Source organism: Lupinus angustifolius, chromosome LG08 (genome assembly GCF_001865875.1).
Source record: "Lupinus angustifolius cultivar Tanjil chromosome LG08, LupAngTanjil_v1.0, whole genome shotgun sequence".
Taxonomy (NCBI): domain Eukaryota; kingdom Viridiplantae; phylum Streptophyta; class Magnoliopsida; order Fabales; family Fabaceae; genus Lupinus; species Lupinus angustifolius.
In genome coordinates, this window is record NC_032016.1 from 24,711,932 (window position 1) to 24,724,276 (window position 12,345).

General features: G+C 37.5%; 1 protein-coding gene across 3 annotated transcripts; it reads right to left on the minus strand.

Moving 5' to 3' along the window:
• Positions 203 to 11,288, minus strand: LOC109355499 (E3 ubiquitin-protein ligase UPL3-like). Of its 3 annotated transcripts, none has more exons than XR_002108664.1 (18): positions 10,190 to 11,288; positions 9,835 to 9,945; positions 9,632 to 9,748; positions 9,376 to 9,546; positions 9,137 to 9,298; positions 8,712 to 8,960; positions 8,456 to 8,577; positions 6,948 to 8,361; positions 5,587 to 5,700; positions 3,702 to 5,264; positions 3,374 to 3,595; positions 3,170 to 3,274; positions 1,784 to 1,864; positions 1,619 to 1,687; positions 1,396 to 1,524; positions 868 to 990; positions 560 to 781; positions 203 to 420 (listed from the first exon to the last, which is right to left on the minus strand). XR_002108664.1 is itself a non-coding variant. In XM_019598692.1 (17 exons), exons 1-17 carry the CDS (start codon positions 11,048 to 11,050, stop codon positions 716 to 718), a joined length of 5,679 nt encoding a protein of 1,892 aa, XP_019454237.1. In that variant the 5' UTR covers positions 11,051 to 11,288; the 3' UTR covers positions 203 to 715. The 3 variants fall into 3 exon arrangements, 1 of the variants encoding a protein (XP_019454237.1); XR_002108665.1 differs by having other exon boundaries at positions 203 to 446; XM_019598692.1 differs by having other exon boundaries at positions 203 to 781.

Here is a 12,345-nt window from a genome sequence, read left to right on the forward strand (position 1 = left end):
ATATGCAGACCCATCATCATAAGTTTTCTTGCCACTGTTCTCCGGATAATAAACGCTAAATAAAATAAATATGCAAAGCTACTATAGCACAAATATATTTTTGCACAAGTTACTCGTTTTGGGACAGACAGCAATAGAAAAATGAACAGAGATCATTCAAGTAGAATTCTGCCAATGATTCTTTTTACCACTACGAAAGATCAACTTGAATATAATGACATCATAAATATCATAGTATTTCATATTATTTCTATTCCCTTTAACATTTTCAATACATGTATAATAGCTAGCTGCCATCTTAACTTGTATAAAAATTAAGGACGAAAAAACTCAACATTTCTATTTTATTTACACATTCTAGTTGCTAGAACAAGCTCCGCAAATTCCTTTACACCTTGAAAATATGGCGATTCGATTCAACTGCCATTTATGGAAGAATCTATTAGCTTATCAGAAAATGAAGAACATGTCAATTGGTATCATCAACAAAAATTGTGCAAGTGCTGCAGCGCATAGAATACAATAACGATATCCCATCTCACTGAAATGGCAAGCTCACCTGAACTACGCCACAACCGACATGCGCCCTAAATGACGAGGCGATTATTTGAGAGCAAGGATGAAAGTACATGTAACAAAAAATAATTGAGCCTCCAGAGTAGACTCCTGATTCATGATATTAACATACATGGTCAGCTTGGTTAGTTCCAGAAACTCATGATAAATCAAAGGATCCCTGGCCTTCACTGATTGCATAGAGTAGCTTCTTGTACATAATTTCCTGCATTTAACGTGTACGTAAAGATCAGTACCAAAGGATGATTCGATCTGCATGATCATATATCAAACAATGCTGTACTATGATACCTTGGTCGAGTAAGGAGGAAGCTTCAGGTAATTAGCACATGTCATCACACTTGGCAAGTCATCATCTGCTGATTCAGAAGGTACATTCCCATTAGATGAAACATTAGCTGCCGTTGATGAAAGCTGCACCAAGACGTAATCACATCAATATTGTACTTCTCACCTTTAAATGAATCACATAACATTCCAAAAAACTAGGAAACTGAGACGCAACTTCGAAAACCAAATTGCCTACATTTCTTTTATTTCACTAAAGTCAAGTGGATCTTCTGCCTATCACCTTGCTTCTATTCTAATATGCTGTTGAGCAGGACATGTCGTGTTACTTAGGAATTATGTTTTTAAGTGTAATATTATTAGAAAATATGCTTCAATAACATGGGTCACCACCAAACATCAAATAGCATGAATGGATAATCGATCACCCCATAAAAAAGAAACTCAACATTCAAGATACCTAAATACAAAATTACATCAAGGTGTGAATGAACTTATATAACACACTTGAAAAGATTATATTGTAAATACCTTCCTCACGATCGTTAGTTTTGGATTTAGAACAGCCAGTCCACCAGATGGCAACCTAGGTGCACCAGTAACAAATTGACAGAAGGAACGCTGCTGCTCAGGTGTGAACTCTCCCATTATTTCAAGTAACTGAAAATAGCAATAAACAGGATGAGCATCAAGCAAAACAGCCCTGAATTTTCCACAATACAATATTGTCCTCATGCAAGGAAAAGAATCGTACATTAACTATAGCAGGGCTCTTGGCAGTGTACCCATGGTCAAACTTTATATGGTCGACTAGTGTCTCAGCCTGCAGAAAATACAAATAAACTTATGATTATAACACCCATGGTGCAAATTTAAAAAATGTTATGAGCAGATAATAAAGCTGGGTTTAAAAACATACCTTCCACATCTCTCTACGACCACAAAGCAAATAGTCCAGTTCTTGGGGAGTAAAAACTTGTAGAGTTGAAATGTCAAAAACCTAAATTGACCAGGTGTAAGTGACAGACATTTTCTTTCTAAAACCGAATAAGTAAACAAAATAGACAAGCTTTTCCACCTATTATTCTGCTCATCTCCTCAACATAAAGAGAAGCTAGCAAAACATTTTCATCCACTCATCTCACAAACAACACCTTCAGAATGTATCAAAACTTGACATTCAATTGCAAAATATTTCATTTCAAAGGGGAAGAAGGATGATTGTTTTCTATCTTCCTCTCTTAACGCAGTGGAAAGTGGAAACGGGTGAATGGAAATTGGTAGTCAACACAAGTAAAAGAGTATAAACAAATGTTTCATAATTTATCAACTGGTGTTTTCAAAATGAGATTGAGGACAATATTTGTACCTCACTAATTAAGATATAGCAAAAAAACACTTCCTATAGAATCTGTCCCCTCAGAAATCTCAGATGACATGTTTACTTAGTTGATGGCATGCATCAGGTAAAACTCTACTATGATAAATATTGTCAAATTCAACTTCCATTGAGTTTACTTTCCAATATAATTAATTGTTTGAGAGATAATTTACAAGGGAGTGGAATAGAATAACAGGCCGTGCATAAATAAATTGGTAAAGACAACAATGGCACAGACACTTTCACTAACCACGGTGTTCTAATTATTTTTAGAGTAAATTACACTGACACCCCTGAGTTTTAGCAAAATTACACAAACCACCCATCACTTTTTTACACCTATACAAACCCCCTAATTTTTATACTTTCATTACATTGGCCACCCCTGCATAAGAAATAAGTGTAATTTTTTAAACAAAAAATGTGATAATTGCAATTAAGTTAGACAAAACATGGTATATTATGAAGACAAGTCCAAATAATATACAAATCAATGTATCTTTATTATTTTTTATTACAAAATGCATTTAACAATTCTAAAGAGATATTATTTATATCGCTCTTATACTATATCATAATGAACCAAAAATATTAAAGATACATTGATTTATATATTATTTGGACTTGTCTCCACAATATACCATGTTTTGTTTAACCTAATTGCATTTATCACATTTTTTGTTTAAAAGATTACACTTATTTCTCATGCAGGGATGGTGAGTGTAATGAAAGTGATGGGTAGTTTGTGTGTGTAAAAAAGTGAGGGATAGTTTGTGTAATTTTGCTAAAACTCAGGGGGTGTCAGTGTAATTTACTCTTATTTTTAAAAGAAAAACATTGATTCCATTTTAGATTAAAAAAACTTATTCAATATCACCAAACATAAACAGATATCAAATGACTTATATATGATCAGCATTTAACCTGATTGAATCCTGCTCTAAATGCTTCTATTTGACGCATAATTCCAGTCTTGACAGTTGCATCAACCACAGCAGATATGTACTCCTCCAAATTATTGATGTTAACCTGAACATTTGACAGGAAGTTCAAAGCAATTTGCATAATTACAAGCAGAACAAGAAACACAAGGGAAAATGAAGAATGATTCAGAGTTTAGGTGCATACAATTTCACTTCCGGGTTTCAAAATGTATTCTGGATAACCAGGAAGTGTAAAATCCAAGAAGAGCTCTTCAATTGGGGCGCCACGAAAATGTAAATTAGCAACTTTGTCAGTAAAGCTGCCACCAGATTCTAAATAACTTTTCCGGCAAACAAGGGCGTTCAACTCTTGCAAAGTTTTTCCAAGCTCAGTGTCAATAACAAGAATGTCATACAAATCAAGCTCCTGCAATAAATTAAAGGATAAATATACATAGATTAAAATAAAATCAGCCTTTAAACTGACTATACACGTGAAAATGGTTAAGGCATCAGCTATATTAACAACTTACTTGGCCAAGAACGAGCTTATAAAATGCCACTGACAATGGCAAATCCAATAAGCGTCCATCTTGAAGAGCTTTAGCAACTACACGGCCTACCAACCGGAAAAACTCAATCACTTTATAGAACTGGCTGCCCTCTGATGCATCGGAATTTGCAGGCCAAGGACGAGGAAACAACCCAAGACGTGACTGAACAAGTTCCCCATCTCCAGCAAAAGAGCTTTCAACGCTTTTACTTTTCTTTTCGTTTCCATCAATTTCCATTTGATATTTCTCTGAAGAATCCGATCTCCACATTTGTAGTCCAACTTTTTGCAAGTCGTGACTTAAAAGTGTATAAAACTCAAGGGTGGGACCGAGGCCAGTGCCAACTTCACCAAAATATTCTACTTCAAGTACAGCCTTTTGGCTAGAATACATCTCCATCACTTTAGCAGCAGAATCCAAAATATGATTTCGAGAAACACGAACCTTCTGGCGCTGTAATCTCCCAACCCTCACCTCTCTTTCATTTGTTGATCCATGGCCATCTGCACCTTGTTGCTGCTGCAGTCGATGCAGTGCACGAGATAACCCAAAGGCAGTTGAATAGAAGTACTGTCGCCGGGTCTCAAAAGGAAACAAAAAAGGGCATGCTTTAGTTAACTGGTAACACCACGAGGGGAGACTCCCACTGCATAATGCTAGGGCATCTTGCATTTGCCTAGCTAACTTTGGAGTGAGCTTGCTGCTGATGAATTCCTCAGGAGGAACCCTAGCACCACCGGTAACACCTAGCTCGTCCAAATCCGAAGTATTTCCAACAGCAAAACTATCAGTAGCCACCTGAGCCCTTAAACGAGGTGCTAGTTGGTTCAAACCCTCCAGTACACGCAACAGTGCCAATATGTTGTATGTAGGATTAGATTTCTCCAGTTCACAGGGCAATTCTCCCTGCAAGATGCTATCAAGAACGGAAGTTTGTTGCAGCTTGGCTTCAGAATTAGAATTTGATGCAGGCGCAGATTTTGCAGATTTTGAAACATTTAAACTTGAACCTCCAGCAGAAGCTCTGTTCGTTTGATTCTCAGACCTCTGATAAGTTATAGTATAAATATCTCCCCACAACCTGCTTCCATTACTAGATACAAAGTCACTGCCAGTGAATCTCTCTTCATCATCTTCATCTACCACAAGCTGTCTCTGAATTGCCTGATATATAGTCAAATGCCTATTAAGCTGCTTCCCGCCAGCGGTGAAGATCAACTTAGGAGGATCATTAGAACCACCTGACAATGGACGTCCATGCCTATCTCTGCCACCGCGGATACCTCTGCTATTAACAGACCCAAGTCCAGCCATAGCGGCAGCAGCAAATGACAATGCACCCCTTGAGGTAGAAGAATAGCCACTCCTAAACTCAGCATTGTCTGATCGCCTGGCTGTACCAACTTTGCTACTAGAGCCTGAGGCTGCATTAGTCTGGCCATCACTTGTTGCAGGAGCAACAGTGCTCTCAGCAGAGTCACCCAATTTCACATCATGTACTTTGTCCGGCAGGCTAACAGGAAGAGAAACATCCCCCAGGTCCTGCACCAGAAAAATTGTACAAGAGCAATTTTTTAAGAATCAATGCCACTGAACACGATCGTGTTTAATCTTGGTTAAACATAACCAATGATGGTTGTTACAAAATCAGAAAACAACAACAAAAGCATTTTTTATGAAACATAAAAGAAAAGCAATAGGAGCACAGCATAGTGTACAAAACATATCAAAAGCCACATTAAACGTGAAACAAGAGATACTGTTAGATCAGAAAAAGCATTGAAGATAATGGCACAACAACTATTTAAATGATATACTGATAAGAAAATTGTAGTCAAAGAAAAAGAAACACTCGATGACATACATCTTCATGGTCATCGTCTTCATCATCAGAAATATCATCATCGTCTTCTTCATCATCATCATCAATCATCAATGCCTCATCAATCTCAACGGGAGATATATCCAAATCTTCATCCTAGCACAAAAGAAATAGAAATGTCAGCACATAGAAAACAGTTAACAAAAAATAGCCACAGCAAATGCTACAATTTCTCATGAAACATAAATCAAGTAAATAATTTTAATTCAAAGCAAAGACAAAATGTGCTTGGCACCCAAGTTAGGCCATATCCACTGCATACGAGTGCATATCCTACCATCTTTGAACAAAATCCAAGGTAAACAGAATTTTCCATGTATTAACTGTCATAATATCCCAATCTGAAATTGTTAAAAAAAAAAGGTAAACCCATCCAAAAATAATTCTGAAATGTTCCTTAACTAGAGTAACACATTTCAAATCTCATAATGTGACCAAGTCTAATATTAAATAAAATAATCAAAAAGTAAGCTGCACACAGTAAATTATTTTAAGTAGCACTACACAAATATTCCTAAAATATGTGCATTTCATGTGAGGGGAAGGGGAACAGCATTTTTGAAGTATTTATTTGGACTGGTGTACCCCAAATGTCAGTTACCAGTGGTGTTACTTCAAAACAACATAGATAAATGAGTGGTGGAAAAAAACAACTGCTCAACAAAATATCAAAAGAACACTTGGGCTAGGTATTTTAACGGATAAGGATGAATATAGTTTAATTAAGTAATTATAATCATCAGCAAGCTATAAAACTAAACAGCAGAGATATGTCATTACAGCATATAACAACAAAATATAGAGTGTTCAAAGCTACAGATGTTGGCAAAGAATTTTCAGTCGTCTTTTCAAGCCTGCAATGCACAATGCAATACAGCACCTTTAAGTTTATTAAAAATGCACTATTAATGGCTAGATGAAGAAAGGAACAAAGGGAAGAGCCGAAGAGTAAAAGCATAAAAACTGTCCAACAAAAACTAAATAGTTCAATGTTATAAACTAAATGGCAGAGATAAGTCATTTCAGGATCTAACAACAACGAAATGTAGTGTCCATAAAAACAGATATCAGCAAAGAAATTTTAGTAATATTTTCAAGCCTGCAATGCATAATGCAAAACAGTATTTTGTTTGTTAAAATGGTAATGTTATGAATCTTTCTTTATATTTTACTTTCTAAGTCAGAACAAAACCATAAAAAATAATGGCCAAATAAAGAAAGGAACAGAGGGAAGAGTAAAAGCATTAAAAACTATCAAACAGAGACTAAATAGTTCAAAGTTATAAACTAACTGGGAAGAAAAGGTAGCATCACAAACCCATGCCTATGATTTTAAAACATACCTCAGAAGTAGAGTCACCATTTAGAGGCTTCATTTGAGCATCTTTGTCAAGAGCTTCTCTTCTACGTGTAGCATTCCTGGTTTGAGGCCCTCTTGTCTCTTCCTGGGAAGGCTTTAATACAGCTTTTCCCTTGCCCTTAGATGAGCTCATGCTCTTATCTTGAGCAACTTCTTTTTTGGGCGTATCACCTATATTAACAGATAATTTGGATCTAGTAGAATGGCGACGAGTAGTTGAAGGGGTAGAAGCGGAAGGAGATGAAACACCCGTTCCAGCAGTTGTCCCAGATTCAGAATTCCCCACAGGAACAGTTGACTTTTGGGCAGATTCACTACGCTGGATACGGGGCCAAAGAAATTCCTCAATGGCTGCTAAACTTGCTAATGGATCAATTAATACAACATTGGATGAATAATCCCGAAGTGACTTTTCACCCTGGGCTCGACAAAGACGCAACTTGAAGGGATGTGATAATGCACTTAGTCCAGATGAGAGCCGTGTGCTTCCAGTAGATGACCTAGCTGAATGACTGAGCACAACAGGGAAACGCTCCAAGGAGGACAAAGCACTTTGAAGCTTCTGGACTAGGACAGACATAGGAGCAATGGCCTCATGGCCAGTACTGGCAGGTAGTGCAACAGCTATAAATGACTTAAACCTCGTAAGTGCTTGTTTGTGGAGCTTGGGCAAGTTGGTTTCAGATATTTGAGAGAAACATCCACAAGAAAAATAATTCAGCAAAGCTGCAACGACACCACTCCCAATAAATTCGAAAGTGGATACACCATCTCCTTTGCCAAGTTCCTTCAGCATGTCAGATATCACCCCAATTAAATACTCTTCTTTGTTAGCAGAATTCTCTTTCAGAAGAACTTCAGAAGTTTTAGACTTCCCATTCGTTCTTTGGTCATCAACACTAGCATTTAACTTCATGCAAAGATTTTTCAGGTGCAAAAGATCATCAGTAACACCAACTTCAATAGCCCCGGGATCAGATGGAAAGTACTTATCTTTAAAAGCTCTAGCAGCTGCACTAACGGATAATCGAATACTAGAATTTGTTGTTGTAATATCCACAGAGCTTGGTGGCGAACCAACATTTACTGAAACTGGACTCTTCAAATCATCCAAAGGATTTCCGTCAGGATTGGAGTTACCGCTGCGTCGCCGATAACGCCTAGAACGAGATGATGGTCCAGATACAGAATCATTGTCTTTATCAGCAAAAGATGTTTGGGTAGGGACATTTGTTGGGTTTCCAGCCAAAATAAGTAGGTCCACCGCATGCACAACACCCTCTCTGATAAACATCTTCGCGAATGTCCCAGGAAGCTTTTCCATAAGAATTTCAGCAATTTGCAAAGCAGGAAGTAAAACATGTGGATCTTTCCATGCTAAGACACCAGCTAAGAAACTATACAAATGAAAGTATCGGTGCATTAGTTTTCTAACCTCATAAAAGCAGCGAAAATATCAAGCAACACCAGTTCAAATAAACTTTTAGGTACCTTGACATATTAGTTACACTCAATAAAGTCTGGATCATATCTGCAGTGCTGAAATACATCAATTTTCCAATGACAGACAGACATTTGTGCCGAACCGGACCATTGACACTAGAACCGTATACCTGTATCAAAATTAAGTGTTAGCACTAACAATAGTCACAGAAGAGGAGGAATATCGAGCACCTGAAACAGTTTTTAACTATCAAGAACTTATGAGGCAAAATTTAAGCATTTGATCAGCACAACAAGTGTTAACCTGTATCAAAACTGGGAGGAGATCCATCTCAAATTGCTGAAGCAGCTCAGGCTGATCATTTAATAGCTTCTCACGAGCCGATATCTCAGGAACATTTCCATTTGTCTCCTCCTGTTTCCCAGAACTGCCAGCATGAGGCTTTTTTACAAGGGGCCCTTTCACAAACAAGTTCAAGCTGACTGGAAGGGAAATTATTCCTTGTGGCAATGGAGGCAGAAGCTCATTTGCCAGGTTCACAATCTCAAATATCTGTATATTATAACGGAGGAGTTAGAATAATTTCATCTTTTCAGAAAGATAAGTGAACTGGAAGAATGAAGGATCTAAATGATGAATTTACAGTTGAAATCTGTCAAATAAGGCCGTAGAGAGACCAGACTAGGCATAAATGACCACATGAAAAAGAATTCATAAGTGCACTAGACCTGATCTGGTGGCCTGCTCAATGTAGGAGAAACAGAGGCATTAGAAGAAACTCTAGAATCAGAGAGAGTATCTTTAAGAATGCCGCTAATTCCCAGGAGAAGCAAAGTTTTAGCTCCAAGAGGGGACCCACTTGCGCAAGTTGAAAGAAGCCGGATAAGACCCTGTATACATACATTAAGTCAAGGACTAATGACTACATACAAAAAGCATTTGACTTAAAAGCAAAAATTGCACTTACAGTATATGTTGATGAGCTGAGAGAAGCCTGTCCACCACCAGAACTGCTGGTAGAAATGAGAGAAGCAGCTTGTGTTACTAGTCCATGATTGCACAATTCATCTAATTTGTCTGGAGATGATGCAAATGCTTCTGCTATTCGAGTCAAACAAACTGAAGCATGCTCCAATACCTACAAAAAATTGCATATGGTGAAAATATAGAATTGATAATGTCTCTAAAGATATGACAACTTTAACAGCAATATATAACCTTACCTTTGAATCATGGTATTGAAGGAGGTTTGTCAAAAGAGGAACTGCTTCCATCACAAAATCAGCTGCATCTGAAGGAAGCTTTTTGCACATATTTGCAGCAGTAGACAATGCCACCCTCTGAAACATAGAATTATGTCAATATAGGCCTGTTCACGTCCAAATCTATAATCATCCCCTAACTGGTTTTTTCAATGATCACTTACCTGAACTCCAGTTGAGAAGAAATCCAGATAAGAAAGCACAGCCATCAGAGCACCAGCTCGTAAGCAGGCAGTCGGGTGCTCCTGAGATATCTTTTTTAGAGCTTGAAGAGACTGTTCATGTCAACAACCATGGGTAAGCAAACAATAATGATCTCATTTGTAGAAACTAGATCAATGACAAACAAATACATACACTTTGCCAATAAAAAAACAACATAAAGACTTTAAACCTTGAATTAAACAGTCCTAAAAACAAAGATGCACAATCAAAACTCAACATAAAACATGTCATATTTGTTCCAAGTTTCAAAAACCATTTCACCAATCAAATAACATTAATGAGCTAGTGAACAACCTGCTCAGCTAAATCCATATACTCAATTGTAAGCAGTCTCGCGCAGAAATTTGACACTGCACCATAATGCACAACAGCAGCACATGACGAAGGCAGCACATCACACAAATGGGTAAGTGCCCTAGCCGCAAGAAGCATAATATCAGGATTAATCTCATGATTCAACAATCCCACAAGAACCGGAACAAATGAATCAACCGAGAAAGTACTAAGTGATTCCTCGGTCCCAATCGAAAGCATTTCACAAAGCTGAGTCAATGCCTCGACCTGGCGACCTTCTTCTCCGTCAGCCCTCAATCCAGATAAGATCTTCTTCAACCTCCCACTCTGATGCGAAGCCGAAGCAGAACCCATAGCAGACGAAGGAAGCAGATCATCCAAACCAGCACCTAGCTTCCGAAGAAGCCCTTGAAGAGCACTACTCGCTGACGTCAGATTCGGATGCAACATCCCAGTACCACCCTCGCTATCATTATCATTATCATCCCCAATGCCACTACTCTCCATGTTCAACGCAATCCCCCTCTCAGCTTCTCTGATCCTCACATCATGCTCCTTCTCCTTTCCCTTTTCCGAATTATCCCTATCAGCGTTCTTCCCACGCCGACCGCGGGAGCCAGAGGATTCATTGGTAGAGTCCATTGCAATAGATTTCTTAAGCGGCAAGGGCTCCTTACCTTCCTTAGTCCTGGATACGCGGGAACGAGTGTTGACGGAGCGAGTCGGAGTGGTGGTTAATGTCGCGGTGGTTGAAGAAGAAGAAAAACGAGGGCTTTTGGTTGAACGAGTGGTGGGACCAGAAGAGGAAGATGAAGGGGCAGCTGAGGAAGCCTCCGCCCGCTTCCGACTCCGAGTTTCCATACAAAACCAAAACCACCGCTCAATTCATGGATTCACACTCTCAATTGATCCAATTATCATTCGTAACGAAACCCTAGAAATTCAAACGGGGTTGATTGAAAGGCTTTGTGGAAAATCACAAAATTGGAAACCCTATGAATCGGTGAAGAGCATGGAAAGTGAGATTCAGGTAGATTGGAATCAATAGAGAAGAGGGAGAAAGAAGATGAGAGGTTGTGTTGGAAACCCTAACGAGGATGAAGAAGAAACAGGTTTTTTTTTTGTATGTAACTTTGTTTGAAACAAAAATTCTGCTGTTTGTTTATTTATTTATTTGGTTTGATGCTATTCGTCACTTCTTTCTCACACTCAATAAAACGCTGAGCTCAACTCACTTACCTCGGTGGCTCTGCCTCAGCTTGGCGCGTACGCTTTTATTTACATATGTGTGCACCTATGTCGTATTTACATTTTTGGAATGAAGTTTTTTTTTTTGTATTTTTGTTTCCAATGGTATCCTTGCACTGGAGATAATTTTGTCCGATTCGGAAACATCCACAATACTCGAACTCGAAACCTTGCTTAAGGGAATTAAGCATGTACTACTTGAACCAACGCATGTTGATGGAGTCTTTTTTGTTTAATTCAATGATATCCCTCCTCAATTAATATTTGTCATTTTTAAGAGTTAAACATTTGACATTTTAATTTATTTGAGGTTTAAAATAGACATAGGGTATTATACTACTATATCAAAGTGTTATCATTGGTTGTGAGTAGTATGGCATGAAAAATAAGTCCATATGTCCTAAAATGTTCTTTCAACATGCACTTATTTGTCCTTGGGTCTTTCAAACTGACAAAATAGACAACCCGAATGCATGATTGAAGAAAATATTGAATATCAAATATGTAAAAATATGTTGCATTCGTTATCTGAGTTTGTATATCAAATGTGGAAAAGTACTGTCATTTTCTTATTATATATATACATTTATATTAGTATATTATATGTATTGTTCATTTTGTATACAAGTTATGTACTACGTATATTCCCTAATATATATGTATTTGTATATTATTCTATTTATACAATTAGTTATTGTGATACATATATTTTCATGTAAAGTATGTATTTTTATTTTGTATGATTAATGTATATATATATATATATGTAAATATATTTTGTAATTTTATTTATTGTGGCCCGCAAGCTCATTGTATCCATGTTTAGGATGAGTAAGTATGATATTGTATGGGTACAGGCAAAATAACGTTAATTGTCAATGCTAGTTGTGAGTATTACTTTTTGAAGT